Below are 17778 nucleotides of genomic sequence, written 5' to 3'. Positions count from 1 at the left end.
CCATTACTGAGTCGCATTTTCAAAAATATTTGAAGGACAAGGTCCTGACCATGCACAGCACATGATTTGTACGTCTAACAGCTGTTAATGGACTGGCAATCCCAGTGGTGGGGTGCCTTGAAGCAGACATAGAGTATATGGGCCAGACTCTGCCAGGAAAATGCATCTTCATCCTGAAAGACAAAGCCTCAAAAGGGAGCCATATTGGAGAAGGAGTCCCAGGGATTCTAGGAATGAACATCATTAGTGAGCTGAAGGAGCTACTCTTACCAGGAGAAGGAACCAGGAGGATGAACTGTTACGAGCACTCTACGAAGAATGCTGTGCTGAGTACAGTACTGGCTCGAGAGGAGAGGCAGAGTCTTTCCCTGGGCCCCACACGGCATATTGGAAATGTTAAAGTGGGCAGAAAACGGAAGACCATTATTCCTCCTTGGGGAGGGAAGATCCTTGACGAACACAGCTGTGTCCCAGGAAATGAGCTGCAGGTGACGAGAGAGATGGGAGGACGAGTTACCTTTCTTCAAGAAAGATGTGATGGGAGACTGCCAGTTCCAGTTCAAGCGGCACGTCAAGGGCTGATTCCTGCACATGTGGCTAACATAAGGGCGTGCCAAAAAAGCATCAAAAAATCTTTTCTAAGGATGAGGTGACCAATTATAATGACCAGGTCAAAGGTCACCATGACAGGCTGAAGACAGCCTGGAAAGTTGCTCTCAGTACAACTAAAGACAGAGCCCAAAGTAGGAAAAGGACTTATGATAGCAAGTCCAGTGGGGCTCTCATCAGATCTGGTGACTGTGTACCAGTTCGTAGCCGTAGACGCCGGAGATGTAATAAAATACAGGACAAATGGAAGCCAAATCCCCCCACTGCGATCACCCACAACAATCCCAAACTGCCAGTGTATGCTAACCAGCCAGAACGAGGAGGTCCTGGGATAGTAGTACATAGGGACCAGTTGAAACATTGCACTCTTAGTCCAGACAGGGACCATAGGAGGCGTAGATCAGTACGCCCTGAGGAGGCTGAAACCAATTGGGAAATGGTTCTAGTCCCACAAACCGAATACAGAGGGGGACAGAGTGGGGCAAACCCAAACCCTAACGAGAATGGCCAGATCCTTCAAACTGACCCAGTATTACCCGAGGACAGGAAAATAGAAAATATGGGTAACGAACCGCCAGTCTTAAGAAGGTCCCAGAGGGCTAATAAGGGTGTACTTCCTGTTAGACTTAGAGATAAGTATGTTATTGGTTCTATGTAGTGTTTTAATGACTATTGTTATGTATGGTATTAAGAAGTAGATGTGGAATGTTAAATGTGTTAAATGTTCTTTTGATAATTGCTAATGGGTTGTTGATATACAATGACATGGATAGCAAAGGCCCGGAGGAGAGCGGTAGCAGTGTGGATGGATAGCAAAGGCCCGGAGGAGAGCGGTAGCAGTGTGGATGGATAGCAAAGGCCCGGAGGAGAGCGGTAGCAGTGTGGATGGATAGCAAAGGCCCGGAGGAGAGCGGTAGCAGTGTGGATGGATAGCAAAGGCCCGGACGAGAGCTGTAGAAGTGTGGATGGATAGCAAAGACGTATCTTAGAGATGCTATTCAGAAAGAATTGGCAAGTTTTTGCCCTGGGCCCTAGATCCTCACATCCAGGCTGAGTCAATGATGACGTCCCGGTTATAGGCCTGAGTGAGAGGCATGATGGTGGTGTTTTCCACAATGATAGAAAAGAGAGGCAGCAGGGAGGGCAGATTAGGAGCTGGGTTTTAGCCATGCTGAGGTCAGACTACTGGCTAGACCTCCAGGAGGAGATGCCAGAGGGACAGGTTGAGGTTCTAGGTTGGAGAGAAGGAGACAGGTCTGGAGCACAGAGGTAGATCTGTGAGTTGTCAGCATAGAGATGGTAGCTGAATCTGTGTTTGCAGATGAGATTACTCAATGTAAACTGCCGGGAAATGTGCACACTGGGTCTACGTTAGTTAGACTGTAACTGGCAGAGTCATCTCAGTGTCACGGAGTCCCCGGGCGATGCTCTGGAACTGCTCCCCACAAAGCCAGTCAGGACTCTGGGGAGCCTCCTCTCCCTCGGAGCAGACCGTCTCCAGGGCAGGAAGCTCACACGGCTTCACCTCCTGGGTCTCTCCTGGGAGCATTCAGCATATGCCCCTCCGTGCGCTTCCCACAGCGAGTCCGCCCCGGCGGGTCCTGGGGAAGCCAGAGGGTCCTGCACCCCCACTTCGCAGTCAGACGTGACTCTCAGCCAGCCAGTAACACAGAGGTTTATTAGATGACAGGAACATGGTCTAAAACAGAACTTGCAGGTCCAGCGAACGGGACCCCTCCGCCGGGTCCATTCTGGGGCCCAGCGAGGCAGATCCCTGTCTGCCCTCCCTTCCAGTCCCCAGCTAGCTTCAAACTCCGGTCCAGCCCCTCCTTCTCTGGGCTTTGTCTCTTTCCCAGGCCAGGAGGTCACCTGATCCCTTTGTCTCCAACACCTTCAGTTGGCACCTTTGCAGAGGGGCCCAGGCCATCAGTTGCTAGGAGACAGAGTGTCCGGCATTTATGTACCCTGGCCCTTTGCTCTGCAGCAACCAGACACCCTTATCCCACCACCTAGATACTTAAGAACTGCATAGGGGAAACTGAGGAAAACATTAAGAACAGTCCCACTTCGTCACACTCAGTGTCAGCCGTCTGGAATTCACCAGTCATGCAAAAGGAGATGGACTCCCCTGAGTCTCCAAGTGTCGTTGTAACTGGAGCAGGAACTGTGCTCAGTCAGAACGGGGCAAGTCACAAGGAGGCATTCAGCAGGGCTGGGCACAGCAGTGACTAACAGGAGCTGGGGAGGGAGAAAACTGCCCCCAGCTCTCTTTCGGTTACCCCTGCACCACAGCAGAAGCCCCTCCCATCCTCAGCAGCACGTGCCAAGCCCCCCACAACCAGCTGTGGAGAGTGGTTGTCAGACCCCAGGGCGTTTCAGCACTGAAAACAGGTTTTAGCTATGATGAAACAGGCAGATTTTATAACATGTAAGTAGGGGAGGTAAACGGAAAAGGCTGAATGCTACATATTCCTAGCCAGGGATTATTGTAAAACGTATTGATAAGAGATTCATCCATTTGCCAGATGCAATCAGAGATCGTTATACTTTCCCTTATTATTTTATTATTATTATTTTGTGGCACTCTCAGCTGGGCTAAGAATTCTACAGAAAACGTATGGAGCTTTGGGCCCTGCCCCCAAGAACTTACAGTCTAAATGATGGGCTTAGTCAGTCTCTAACCTAGCCTAGGACCTGGAGGCAAGGAAGAGTAACAGAAATCATATGTCCTGCTACTCATCTTAGGTGCCTGAGTGTCTTGGGCCCTGTCCTCAAGAGGAAAAGAGGCGTGTTCTTACCTGGTGTTAGCTGACACATGGTAACTGACATGAGGGAAAATGCTAGTGAAGACAAGGCAATTTGTAGCTTTAACCCAAGGGATCAGGTCGAGGTAAGCGCTGCGCTCCCTTCAGGCATGGCACAATCCCTGTCGCTAAAGTGCAGTGCCCTGTACTTCCCTCCCCTGGAGCACATGCACTCACCCCGGGCAGTGTGAAGAGAGAAGTGCTGCTGCAGTTCACAAATGCATCATGCACAGAGACCACATCCTGTCCCTGCAGCTGCTCTTCACTCTCTGGCGACCTCACCCGCGGAGCAAAACCCCTCCCCGCCCTTGGCATATGCAGCACACGGTGCCCCCAGCGCTGTGCAGATGTCACACTGTGCTGCACCTTGTGCTTTTCAGGGAGAGCAGAGCTCCTCTGGCCCCAGCTACGCTGCCCCAGAGCCTCACCCCCAGGGGACACAGTGACCTGAATTGCTTTTCAAGAATCAATATTGATAACAACCAGGACTGAGATGAAAGACCTGTGTGAATACAAGCCCCCCCACTCCCCTCCCAAAGCCAGGGGAGGGTTTCCCCCAAGGGATCCCAGGCACAGTTTGCTTTAAGAAAGACTAAGGCAGCAGCCACACTCAGGAAATGCCCCTTGATTGAGAAACGGCATCTGCCATGGCAGATATTGGCATAGAAAGTACGCTTATTACGTTTGCGGATGATACCAAACTGGGAGGGATTGCAACTGCTTTGGAGGACAGGGTCATAATTCAAAATGATTTGGAGAAATGGTCTGAGTTAAACAGGATGAAGTTTAACAAAGACAAATGCAAAGTGCTCCACTCAGGAAGGAACAATCAGTTTCACACATACAGAATGGGAAGAGACTGTCTAGGAAGGAGTACGGCAGAAAGGGATCTAGGGGTTATAGTGGACCACAAGCTAAATATGAGTCAACAGTGTGATGCTGTTGCAAAAAAAGCAAACGTGATTCTGGGATGTATTAACAGGTGTGTTGTGAGCAAGACACGAGAAGTCATTCTTCTGCTCTACTCTGTGCTGGTGTGACGTTATGAGAGTAATATAATATCTCATTGAAAGATGACAGGGCCAGAAAGAGTTAATTAACTCACAGACTGACCTGACCCATGGCCGAACTTTAGAAACTGGTTAGAAAGATCTGTAAATGAATACAGCTTTGAAATGCAAGTCTGCATTGTTAGAGGTAGAAGGGGAGGTGTTTGCTCAGGGCTTGTGATGTCAGCAAACAAGTCTTGTCTATTACTATGGCTTTGATTCAAAGATCAAAAAAAGGAATATTAACATTTAGGAAGACACTTGAGGGAAATAGTATTATTGTCTCTATGTCTCTTTGAAGGTTGTGGTAACCTGTATCTGAACTGTTTAATGGATAAATTACCCTGTGCTAATTGCCAGGATGTTTGGGAGAAGGAGAGTTAAGCCTATTGTTTTCTCAGGCCGAAAGGCTGCTGGAAATGTATAAGAACCCTGGGACACGATCCTACTTCATCTCAGATCTGCTTTGGGTTTCAAGTGGAGGAAACCTTAAGCCATAAGGATTGAGATCTCCAATCACTGACTGGAGTGACCCTGAATATGGACATTGGACTATAACCTATGGACTATTTCTAAAAGGACTTTTGGCAACTACAAACTCACCATCTCTGCTATGTATCTGGACCTCAAGAATTGAATTCCAGTCTGTCTGTAAATTGATCTTTTAACCAACACTCTCTCTCTTTTCTTTTTTAATAAATTTTAGCTTAGTTAAAAAGAGTTGGCTATAAGCATGTATTCTGGGTAAGATCTAAGTTATAATTGAACCTGGGTGTGTGGCTGACCCTTTGGGGTTGGAAGAACCTTTTCTTTTATATGATGAGATAAGATTTTCAGTAATCATCATCATATCTGACAGGTGTGTCTGAATGGAGGCCTAAGGCTGGGTACTTTAAGGGAACTGCGTTATTTGGGGCGGGTCTTCGGCAGCGCGGCCTGGCGCTCCGGGGGTTTTGGCGGCGCGGTGCTCGGGGGGTGGGGGTGGCGGCCCAGCGCGGCGCTCCAGGGGTTTGGCCGGCCCGGTGAGGCGCTCGGGGGAAGGGGGTTTCAGCGGCCCGGCGCACCGCTTCGGGGGGGGAGGGGTTGGCGGCCCGGCCCGGCGCTCGGCGCTCGGGGGGTTGGGCGGTGCGGCGCTGTGTGGGGGGGTGTTACGGCGGGGCGGTGCTCTTCTTTTTTGCCTGGGGCGGCAAAAAAGTTAGAGCCGGCCCTGCTAGGGAGGTTGTGGAATCTCCATCTCTGGAGATTTTAAGAGTAGGTTAAATAAATGTCTGTCAGGGATGGTCTAGACAGTATTTGGTCCTGCCATGAGGGCAGGGGACTGGACTCGATGACCTCTCGAGGTCCCTTCCAGCCCTAGAATCTATGAATCTATGGCTGACCTTGGCCAGCCCCTGCTTCACCAGTGCTGAAAAGGGCCTGGCCCCAGGCTGCCCAACACCCATTACAGAAAGGCTGCGAGACTCTCATTCCACCATCACGCTGCCAGAGGTCCTGCCCAATGCCCTCTGAAGCCATGTCCCACATGGGACCCATCATGCCTGGGTGGGTGCGGATGGTGCTCATCTGCTCTCCCACTGCCCTACATGGGTCCAGCCCTCTTGCCAACGTCAGTCTGGCCTGGGGGAAAACCCTCTCTGCCTGCCCCAGCTGCCTGCCCCACTGCATACCTCACAACAGGCCCGAGTTTTGTGGGACTGTCCTGCTTGGCCCCCAAACCTCCTGGCTTGGTTGAAGTAGAACATTTCCCACATTAACCTTGCTACCTTAAAGGCGAATCAATTACCATGGGTGAACGCAAATACCGTTACAACTGAGTGTGCACATATAGCCACAAAATTGTATTTCATTTCTTGTGCAGAGTCACAACTCTGTATTTCTCTCTCTCGGGTGATTACTCTCACTGTTTGTTTAAATGACTCTCACCCTCAGTGTTATTAAAAACCCCACACCCAGCTTGAACATCATGTCCAGCAGTAATTGTGTGAGAGTTGTAACCCAAGAAGTAGTTCAGAAAGCCACAACACCCGAGTGTTAAACAAGGAACAGTAGGGACAGGCCTATCGTAGTGGTAGTGCAGTCTCCAATAACTAAACATTCAAGTTGCAGATAGTTGAGAAATTGAAAGATTACAAAGAAAAGCAAAGACTCAACGGCAGTAATGGTGGATGACGACACCCAGGCTCCACCAAAGAAAAACATGAAAAGTCTTTATCAGTTTAACAACAAGGAGTCGGTGGCACCTTAAAGACTAACAGATTTATTTGGGCATAAGCTTTCGTGGGTAAAAAACCCACTTCTTCAGCATCTGCAGCTTATACTCAAATAAATCTGTTAGTCTTTAAGGTGACACCGGACTCCTTGTTGTTTTTGTGGATACAGACTAACACGGCTACCCCCTGATACTTTATCAGTTTAAAGACTCGTGGCAGGCACAAGACCGTTTCCTACAGAAATCAAGGCGAGGGCTAACACTGGCAGTCCTGGTGGATACGAGGATATTTCACACCATATTCCTACGGAGAAACGTGCAAGCTGTGCCACGGCTCCCACAGTCAAAATCAGCAGCAGCTTTTCCCCCACCTGCCGGGTCAAACCTGCGTGATGGTGAAACCAAAGCTGAAGTTTGAGAGGTTTCTTCGGGAGTATAACATCCCTTGTGCTAGCAGTCAAGAAAATGTTCCCAGACTCCAAATTGCGAAGAGCTATGAGCATGCGTCCCCCAAAGCAACCCATGTTACACAAGGGGAAATCGCACCTAACACCTGAAAATGGACAATGTGGGACTGAAGGCCATGAACGACGGTTTGGCACAGGATGCTAGTTTAGACGAGTCTGAGAAGCATTTTCCAGTCTTGGTTACATATGAACACCCAGAAATCAGCTGTACAGTGACAGAGTTTTTAGCTATGGTTTCTTAGAATCATAGAATATCAGGGTTGGAAAAGACCTCAGGAGGTATCTAGTCCAACCCTCTGTTCAAAGCAGGACCAACACCAACTAAATCATCCCAGCCACGGTTTTGTCAAGCCAGGCCTTAAAAACTTCTAAGGATGGAGATTCCACCACCTCCCTAGGGAACCCATTGCAGTGCTTCACCACCCTCCTAGTGAAATAGTGTTTCCTAATATCCAACCTAGACCTCCCCCACTGCAACTTGAGACCATTACTCCTTGTTCTGTCATCTGGTACCACTGAGAACAGCTGAGCTCCATCCTCTTTGAAACCCCCCCTTCAGGTAGTTGAAAGCAACTATCAAATCCCCCCTCACTCTTCTTTTCTTCAGACTAAATAACCCTAGTTCCCTCAGCCCCTCCTCGTAAGTCATGTGCCCCAGCCCACTAATCATTTTTATTGCCCTCCGGTGGACTCTCTCCAATCTGTCCACATCCTTCTTGTAGTGTGGGGCCCAAAACTGGATGAAATAGTCCAGATGTGGCCCTACCAGTGCAGAATAGAGGGGAATAATCACTTCCCTCGATCTGCTGGCAATGTTCCTACTAATACAGCCCAATATGCCATTAGCCTTCTTGGCAACGAGGGCACACTGCTGACTCATATCCAGCTTCTCGTCCACTGTAATCCCCAGGTCCTTTTCTGCAGACCTGCTGCTTAGCCAATCAGTCCCCAGCCTGTAGTGGTGCATGGGATTCTTCCTTCCTAAGTGCAGGACTCTGCACTTGTCTTTGTTGAACCTCATCAGGTTTCTTTTGGCCCAATTCACTTGTCCTTGTTGAATTTTGTCACAGAGTCCCTGGGCGATGCTCTGGAGCTGCTCCCTACAAAGCCAGTCAGGACTCAGATGAAGTCTCCTCTCTGTGAGCAGACTGTCTTCAGGGCAAGGAGTTCACATGGCTTCCACCATCCTGGGTCTGACCTTGGAGCATTCAGCATATGCCCCTCTGTGCACTTCCCACAGCGAGTCCGCCCTGGCGGGGTCCTGCACCCCCACTTCGCAGTCAGATATGACTCTCATCAGAGGTTTATTAGATGACAGGAACAGGGACTAAAACAGAGCTTGTAGGTACAGAGAACAGGACCCCTCAGCCGGATCCATCCTGGGGGGCAGCGAGCCAGACACCCACGTCTGCACTCACTCCTGGTCCCCAGCTAGCTCCAAAACTAACTCCCCCTCCAGCCCCTCTTCCTCTGTGCTTTGTTCCTTTCCCGGGCCAGGAGGTCACCTGATCTCTTTGTTCTCCAACACCTTTAGCATCCCCTTGCAGTGGGAAAAGTTCCCATCCATTAGTTGCCAGGAGACAGAGTGTCGGCCATTTATGTGCACTGGCCCTTTGCTCTGCAACAATCTCACCCTCTAGAGACTTAAGAGATGCATAGGGAAAACTGAGGCACCCACACAGTATTCAGAGGAAACATTAAGAACAGCCCCACTTCGTCACACATCTCACCAGATTTCTTTTGGCCCAATCCTTTATTGCACACTGAATAACTCTCAGGAATTGTTTGATGCAACCAATGTGCTACCAAAACACAACGCTGACTGGATTAAATGTGCTACATATTCAGCGGATAATGCTGCAAGCATGCAGGGTAAGCACACCAGTATATTGTCTCAAATTAAAGCCAAGCAAACAACGAACGAGGGAGTGTGTATGCAGGGGGGTGCCTCTGCCACCCTGTGCACCTAATGGCCAAGCATGCCTCAACATCACTGCAGATGAATGGTGAGCATTTGATACTGACATTTACTACCACTTTCAGAGACGTGTCAAAAGAGCGGCCTCACTGACTGAACACGGGGCATTTTGCAATACTAGTGTGAAGAAAATTGAAGCATATGAAAAAGTGCTGGCTGTCTTTGGAGGGATCTACTGAACACACCTTGGCTACTCGCGATGGGCTCTACTCCTACTTTGTCAGTGCTTTGGACAAGGAAGAGCAAAGAGCTGCTGTTGGACCACAGGAACTAAGAATACTTTGATAAAGGTGTATTTAGGGCTTTTGCATGCAGTGCTGCCCACATTTAACAAGTTAAACGTTCTCCAAACCGAAGCACCAGTGATTCTCCTTTTGAACTCAGCAGTGATGACGCTACACAGAGTTATTATTTTGAGATTTGTGCTGTCCTCTGTGCTAGCCACAAGTGAAAATGTTATGGAACTAAATGTCAAAGACTCTTCTGTGCGGTTACTAGCACCTGAACTATTTGTAGGCTTTGAGATACGTAACTGTGCAAGAAAGGAAAACATGATTAATACAAAGTCATGTAACAACAGTCTTGGCTGAAGCTGTGGGGTTTGTTCTTTTTTTCTCTTTTTTTTGCAAAAAGCACTGGTTACATGAAGAAGGCACTGCATCTAGAAGACCCTGTACTTAAGAGTCTGATTTTGTTAACCCAACCAGTTGTTTATCAGTATCTTTCTGAGATATGGAGTTGCCGATTGATTTCCTGGACCTGATGTGATCAGCATGCAAGAAATGGATCCTCTGCTTTCCAAATGTAGGGATTATCAAGTCTGCGAGGCACTTCCTGAAATGACAGCCCTATGAGAACTGATGGGTTTTGGCATACAAGTGGAGAGGCAAGAGTCTCTGTGCTTGGAAAACTTGTAACATCAAATGTTTAATCTCCCACCGCAGCACTTCATGGAAAGACTATTCAGCATAGTTCAGCAACACTAACCAGCATGAGAAGTTCCTTGGGGGCGGGAGGGGAGAAACACAACTCACCCAGCAACCTGGGCCCAATGTGTAGGAAGAGGCAAGGGTGGGACACACTACATATTATGCTGGCAGCAAAAATCAATCTCTTTTCCCACATGAGATGTCACCAGTGGCAGCCTTCACCTGAACTGTGCGAAAAGGCAAAGTCTGCCACGTGTACCAGTTTGTTCAGACAAAAGGAAACACTCTGCAGAGTAACGGAAGCAGGCTCTTTTATGTACATAAATACTTACTTTTGTTCTAGCCAAAACCAGCAGTAAAAATGAAAAAAAATTCGATAGCTCACAGTCTTTTCAAAATTTGTCTGTCAGTCGTGAAGACAGATAGAGAAACGTTTGCCTGTCTTAGTTTCTTTCATTATTTTGAACCTGTCATTGTTACACCAAACCTTCCCCAGGAATGTCATCACTGTATGGAGTTGATTGCACTGCATCCCGCGGTGGCCACCTGAAATGTTGGGAGATACGTCACTGCCCCGCCTCCCGAGGAAGGGCAGCCAATCAGGGCTGCTGCAGGAGGCAGGCAGAGCTGCCCACACTTCCCCTAGGAGGCAGCACTGTTCTCATAGGAGCGGTGGGAGGAGCAGAAAGAGCCCAGCAGCTCAGGATGGCTCCACTACCCCCTCTGCCCCATGAGCACTAGGGACAGCTCCTCTGTTCCTCCCCTCCCCACTGTCACAACTGGGTCTTGAGCAGTCTGACCTAGTGGACAGAGCAAGAGCCAGGCCAGGTCAGATACCAGGAGAGCAGAGCCCAAGACAGGCCAGAGGGCAAACGGAGAGTCAGGTGTCAGGCAGGGTCAGGTTACAAGGAGAGCAGGCACACCTAGTGCAGGGGAAGCAGGCCTGAGCAGGGAGAACTCAGTTGCATCATCAACTTCCTGGTCCTGTGCTTGCTTTAAATCGAGGCTGGGGACCAGCCCCGACCCGCAGGGTTTCACCAATCAGGTCCCAGACCGGCGTCCTCTGTTAGAGTTCAGCTGCTATTCTAGCATGTGTTAGCAGATCAGCGGCGGCAGGCTGGGCTGCTTAGCTCTTAAGAGCTACATAGACTAGGACTCAAGACCCAGAGTCCCTGATATCACCTCCCCGTCCCTCAGGGTGATGGGGGGCCAGGCTGTTCGGCTGAGTGCTTGCACAAGTGTGGGCAGGTGTATATTTTCTGCAGGCTCCCAGGTGTGCTCCGTAGGACCGTACCCCTCCCAGTCAATAAGATACCAAAGCCTGCCACAGTTATGTTTATTGCAAACCACGTACCCCTCATGGCCCTGTCCCTGTACTGGAGGAAGAGGCGGTTGGGTCACGTGAGGGAAAAGGTTTTTTGTGTAGGGCTTCAAAAGCGATATGTGAAATACTGGGTGTATCTTCAGAGAGCGGGATCGCTGAAGTTCAAACCTGACTGGATTAACCTGTCGCAGGATCTTCAAAGAGCCAAGAACTGAAGGTCCAGCTTGTGAGTGGGTCTGTTGGTATGGAGATGCTCCGTAGAGAGTCATACCTTTTGTCCCACAGAGTAGGTGGGACCTCGCTGTTGATGCTTGGCTGCATGCCACTTATAGTCTGCTCTTGCTTTTCCCTGGCGCTTATTCACTTCTTCCTGGGCCAGACAAACCTGCTGCACTGGGTCTGAGGCGGCCAGATTGGGAAAGGACGTGGGTAATTGCAGGTGAGTCAGGGGTGGTGCCCATAGGTGGTAAAAAAGGGGCTTTGACCTGTAGATGTATGGTCTGTGATGATGGGTAGGCAAACTGTGTGTAAAAGGGAAATCATCCTGGTGATGACTGATGTAGCATTGCAGATACTGCTCAAGAATTTGGTTGGCCCTCTCCGTCTGGCTTTTGGACTGGGGATGGCCAGCAGAGGAAAGACATGTGCGGACCCCCAGCAGAACCAGGCCGTGAACTGAAACCCTCGCTTGGAGGTGATGCATTCCGGAAGGCCATGGAGCTGGTCTGTATGGCTAATCCATAGCAGGGCTGTCTCTTCAGCTGAGGGGAGGCCTGTGCAAGGGATGAAGTAGGCCATTTTATTCAGTGGTCTGCTACCGTCAAAACTGTTGTAAATTTGTTGGACGCTGGTAATTCTACACTAAGGTCTATGTGATGGCCCCCCGGGTCAAGATGGGGTGTCCAAGGGCTGGAGGAGACCGCAGGACTTGTGGCGTGGTGTCTTGGTACAGGCACAAACATCACAGGAGACAATGAATGACTGCATCATTGGTCACATCCCGGGCCACCAAAAGGAGCAGGATATTATTCATTGGGTCTTGAAGCACTCCAAGTGTCCTGCTAGGGGAAAATCATGGCATAGATGCAAGACTGCAACTCTTGTGGGTCCAGGGGGAACAGAGATCACGTATGTGATCCCTTCCTGGGAGTCATGCGGTTGCTTGTGGATAATAGCTTGCTCATCAGGTGGAATTCCTGAGGCTGAGTGTATCAATCTAAGAAAATCCTGGTGATGAATGGCACTGAGAAAGTTATGGGATTGGAGAATGCGGGTTGTTCCTGGCTGAGGCCTCAAGAGTTGATATTGTGGCTTTGGGGCAGGGCGTTGGCCTTGCCATTTTTGGATCCAGGGGGGTATGTGATAATGAAATCGAATCATCAGAAGAACAGGGCCCACTGAAGCTGCCGTTGATCGAAGGCTTTTTCCCTACATCGGTATTCCAGGTTTTTATGATCAGCGAATACCTGGACTGGGTCGCGAGCTCCTTCCAGGTACTGCTGCCATTCTGCAAAGGCGGTTTGTGTCGCCAGGAGTCCCAGTCTAGTTCTGCAGGAGTGAGCTTCCTCGAATAACAAGTACATGGGTGTAACAACGGTTTGGGATCAAGCCGCTGGGAGAGGAAAGCCTCACTCTATACACTTGGGAGCGCTGGTGACACTACTTGCCACCCACACACTGGGGAACGGGGAGTCACGAGTCCGAACAAAACAACCACTTCATCCTTAAAATGTCTCATGATTTTGGGGTCTGGCTTGTGATTTTTTAACCTTTGAGGTTGGCGGTGCTGCAAGTGTGTGTGGGCAACGGGGCCCTGTCCGCTCTCTCGCCCCTCTGGGTGGGGGATCTCCCTGTCCATTCTCCCACCCCTCTGAGCAGGGGGACCCTGTCTGCTCTCCCATCCTTCTGGGGGGTCCCCGTTTCTCCTCAGGAGAAACCCCATTTAAAATTGCCCTCAGCGTAGAGCCTTCCCTCCTTGAGGCCCTATTGGAGGAGCAGGATCCTGCGTTGGCCTCGCCACCAATTAGATTCCTCCTGCACCAAGGGGGCGGGACTTACAGGGCCCAGCATTCTATGGGGTGACAGTTGGAGCCCAACTGCCATGGAGCCTTCTGACCCCAGAATCCCCCTGCCCCACTGGCTCCGGAGTGGGGCTGCCCTGGGCAGCTCCTGTTGTGGGCTTGGCCGGGCCCTGGGGAGATGGTTCATGTTTCCGAGGGGGGCCCGGCCACGTCCCTCGGCCGGGCTTGGGGAGATGGTACATGTCTCTAAGGGGGCTGGGCTGGGCCACGTCCCTCGGCCGGGCTTGGGGGAGATGGTACATGTCTCTAAGGGGGCTGGGCTGGGCCACGTCCCTCGGCCGGGCTTGGGGGAGATGGTACATGTCTCTAAGGGGGCTGGGCTGGGCCACGTCCCTCGGCCGGGCTTGGGGGAGATGGTACATGTCTCTAAGGGGGCTGGGCTGGGCCACGTCCCTCGGCCGGGCTTGGGGGAGATGGTACATGTCTCTAAGGGGGCTGGGCTGGGCCACGTCCCTCGGCCGGGTTTGGGGAGATGGTTCGTATCTCTGAGGGGGGCTGACCACATCTCTTGACTAGGCCCTTGGGGGAGATGGTTCGTGTCTCCGAGGAGGGCTGGGCCGGCCACGTCTCTCAGCTGGGCCCTGGGGGAGACGGTTCACATAGGGTTACCATATTTAACAAATAAAAAAAGAGAACCCTCCACGGGGCCCTGGCCCCCGTCCATTTCCCCACCCCCAGCCCCGCCCCAACTCCGCCCCTTCCCCGCCCTAACTCCGCCCCCTCCTCCCTCCCACTCCCAGCCACGCGGAAAGGGCTTCCCGAGCCCTACGGGCTTCAGGGTTTGCCGGGCAGCCCCCAGACCCTGTGCCCCCGGCCGGCGCTTCCCCAGCGCAGCTGGAGCCCGGGAGGGGAAGTGCCCAGCCGGGGACGCAGGGTCTGGAGGCTGCCCGGCAAACCGTGAAGCCGGAAGCGCTCGGGCTTTGGGCAGCCCCTATGCCTCCGGACCCTGCGCCCCCAGCCGGGCACTTCCCCTCCTGGGCTCCGGCGGCACAGGGTCCGGAGGTATGGGGGCTGCCCAAAGCCCGTAGCGCTTGGCTCTTAAACAGAGCCGAAGAGTCGGGGAGGAGCAGAGCTGCCGCAGCCGGAGGCTCTGCTCCTCCCCTGACTCTTCAGCTCTGTTTAAGAGCCGGGCTGCCCGAGTGCTACCGGCTTCGGGCAGTCCCCATGCCTCCGGACCCTGCGCCACCGGAGCCCAGGAGGGGAAGTGCCCGGCCGGCGACTGGGGTCCGGAGGCAAGGGGGCTGCCTGAAGCCCATAGCGCTCGGGCAGCTCGGCTCTTAAACAGAGCCGAAGAGTCGGGGAGGAGCAGAGCCGCCGCGGGAGGGGAAGTGCCCGGCCGGCATTTTCCCGGACATGTTCGGCTTTTTGGCAATTCCCCCCGGACGGGGGTTTGATTGCCGAAAAGCCAGACATGTCCGTGAAAAACCAGACGTATGGTAACCCTAGTTCACATCTCCGCCTGGGGCTGGCCACTCCCCTCGGCCTAGCTTGGCCCTGTCGCGTTGCTGGGTGGGGCTGGGGTTGTTTCTGCACGGTTCCTCTTTTCACACACAGCACAACTTTCAGCTCAGCCTCAGCGAGAGCGAGCAGGGCGACCCCTCCCGCTTCTACCTGGGCACCGTTCATGCCAGCAGTCCCTCATGCCACACCCAAGGGGAGATGGTCCTGACTGCTGGGGTGCCGGGCTCCTTTTCCGCTCACTGGCATGCGTCTGCTGCCCTGTGTGAGGGAGTTGGTGCCACCGTGGGTACCATGCCCCGACCGGGAGCCGTCTCACAGGCTGCGCAAGTGGTTTTACTCAATACAGCGCTGCCAGCCTGAGGCCCCAGGGACAGGAAGCCTCCGTTTCTCCTCGGGGCAGCTCGAACCCAGGCAGCGCCAGCTTCCCCGAACGAACGCTGCCTGGCCTGCCCTGAGCTAGAGGAAGCTACAGTGGGGGAGGGGAGCTGAGCCTCCATGGCTGTGTGCTGTAGTGTGGACACCTGTGCACTACGAACCCGACTGAGACGTTTCACACGAGCCCGGACAGCTGTCAGGTCAGGACTGTGCCTCCTCCTGGGCTGAATGAAAGCCAGCAGCCTGCGTGCGGGCCACAGGCCCGTCTCCATTCTCTTGAGCCAACCTTCCGGGCCCTTAAAGCACCAGCGCTTTTAAACGGGCCCAGCCCAGAGCCAGCTCTGCTAGCCGTGACTACCATGCAAACTGCTCCTAATTTACCATGCTTCTCACTCTTTCCAGACAGACCCATTTCAAGAAACAACTGATTTAAGAAAGATCTTGTCAAAAGCCGTTGATCTGCAGGGTCGGGTGCTACAGCCTCCATGGAAACAAACCGCAGCAGCTAACAAACAGAGGTTGAGGCAGTCCCACTCTGCTCCAACCCAAACGCCCTCTCAGAGCCATGTTTCCACTGACCAGTGACTGGGCTGGCACAACAATGCAGGACACAAGCCGGGCTCCTGCCCAGGCTGGCGTGAGCCACGCTCCCTGCCCGGGTTCATGCCTGCAGTCGCTCTGCCCTGCGGAGGGGAGGATGAAATCTGCACCTCGGCAGAAGGGGAGGGTCCCCGCCGTGAACAGAGATGGGTATCGCAGGCCATGTGACGCAGGGGAATTGTTATGGCAAGACACTTCTGTACCACATTTCCCACCACAGACAGTGACTCGGAGCTCAGGCTCCCCCGGCAGAGAGGGGGGGTTACTGGCGCTCTGTGCAGAAAGCTGCCAGCCCCACAGTACAGCCAACGTGCCTCTGCCATGGAAACGAATCCCTGCTGCATGGTCCCATCGCTCATACCCGGTACCCCTCCCCCCCCCAGTGGGCACTGAGAACGCAATGAACTCGTTACAGGAATGAGCCCACGGTGCTGGGGGCTCCACGGGAGTCTGCATGGCTCAGAGGGAGCAGGGAGCGCAGGGGGGCTGGCTGGACTCCTGCTCCTGGTACCAGAGTTGTTCGCGGAATAGAAACAGAACCCCACAGGTTCCCACCCCCACATGTGGGACTCACACCTGCCCCCCCCCAGGGAACGGGTGATACTATTTGTAGGGTAGCATAAAGGCCAATTCCCCGGGCTTCTTCTCCCCAGTCCAGAGCCAGACGCTAACCTGTCTGCTGGCGCCAGGGTTTTTGCCGCCCTAGGCAGCAGCGCTCCTCCTGTGAGCATTCGGCGGGGGGGGGGTCCTTCTGCTCCACGTCTTCGGGGCACTTTGGCAGCGGGTCCCGGAGCGAGTGAAGGACCCGCCGCTGAATTTCCGCCGAAGATCAGGAGCAGAAGGACCCCCGCCGCCGAATTTCTGCCAAGGACGGCAAAATGCCGCCCCCCAAATCCTGCCGCCCTAGGCGACCGCCTAGGGTCGCCTAGTGGAAGTGCCAACCCTGCAGGGGAGGGACCTGCTTCCCAGAGGGGCACATGGCTGCAGCTCTCTCTTGGGCCCCCCCAGGGGAAGAACGTTTCCTGCCCCGGCGTCACCCCCAGCTGCCTTTCACCCCAGCTCTCTGAGCGGCGCTTGGTGCGGAGCCCCGCAGGCTCTGGCACGGACGCGGAGGGCAGCCCCCTCCCGGGGCAACTGCAGCAAGACTGACGGGGCAAAGCGCAGCAGCCACCTGCAGACAGGGGAGCAGCAAAGCCTGAGGCGGCTCCTACCTGATGTCTTGGGGCTGCTGGGCCTGGCCGGTGTCGCTCTCTGGGCAGACAGCAGGGGCGGAAGGGCCAGGAGAAGGGCCAGAGCCGACACCTGCGGGGCCATGTTCCAGACAGTCCCAGGGCAGAGCTCAGCCCCACGCGCTCTGCCTCTCAGCTCAGCTCCTGTGTGAGCTCAGCGCGACAGAGACCAGCGAAGAAAGGAAACAGCCAAACACACAGAAATTGCATGTGGTGCAAGAGCTTCCTCCTTGGAGACAGAAACTCCTGTCAGAGCTGCTCTTGTTCCTCTCCGGGTGTGCTGGGGCACCGCGTGCCTCCAGACCTGTCCTGTAACCTCGCTGCTCTGGGAGCTGTCAGACTTCTGAGGGGAACACACAATCTGCTGCTTCCCCTCATCACTGGGCCAGGACTCCTGGGTCCCTTTGGCCCATGCCCAGCTCGCGGAGGCAGGCAGTCAGGGAACTTGAGAGCAGCTGGGCCTTAGTGTTATAACTCAAGCCATGGACCAGAGTTCCAGGAAGGATGTGGGCTTCCAGGGTGCCAGCGGCTGCCAGGTCATGGTACAGCTCGTGAATCCTGGGGTCCCTAGGGCAGGACTGACAAGGGTTTATGAACCCTCCCCTCATCAGACAAGATGGCTAGGTTGTGCTAGGGTTGTGCTAGGGTGTTGGTTTAGGATGG

General features: G+C 53.2%; 1 protein-coding gene across 1 annotated transcript in view; it reads right to left on the bottom strand.

Moving 5' to 3' along the window:
• LOC128838816 (uncharacterized) overlaps positions 1 to 17256 on the bottom strand; it is a 39139-nt gene extending 21883 nt beyond the window's left edge. The window contains exon 1 of the mRNA XM_054031241.1: positions 17098 to 17256. Coding sequence (XP_053887216.1) covers positions 17098 to 17200 — 103 coding nt within the window. The 5' untranslated portion in view covers positions 17201 to 17256. The remainder of the gene's footprint in view (positions 1 to 17097) is intronic.
• Positions 17257 to 17778: the final 522 nt, after the last annotated feature.

This window comes from Malaclemys terrapin, chromosome 6 (assembly GCF_027887155.1).
Source record: "Malaclemys terrapin pileata isolate rMalTer1 chromosome 6, rMalTer1.hap1, whole genome shotgun sequence".
Classification (NCBI taxonomy): domain Eukaryota; kingdom Metazoa; phylum Chordata; order Testudines; family Emydidae; genus Malaclemys; species Malaclemys terrapin.
This window is presented reverse-complemented; position numbering and strand designations above follow the sequence as displayed.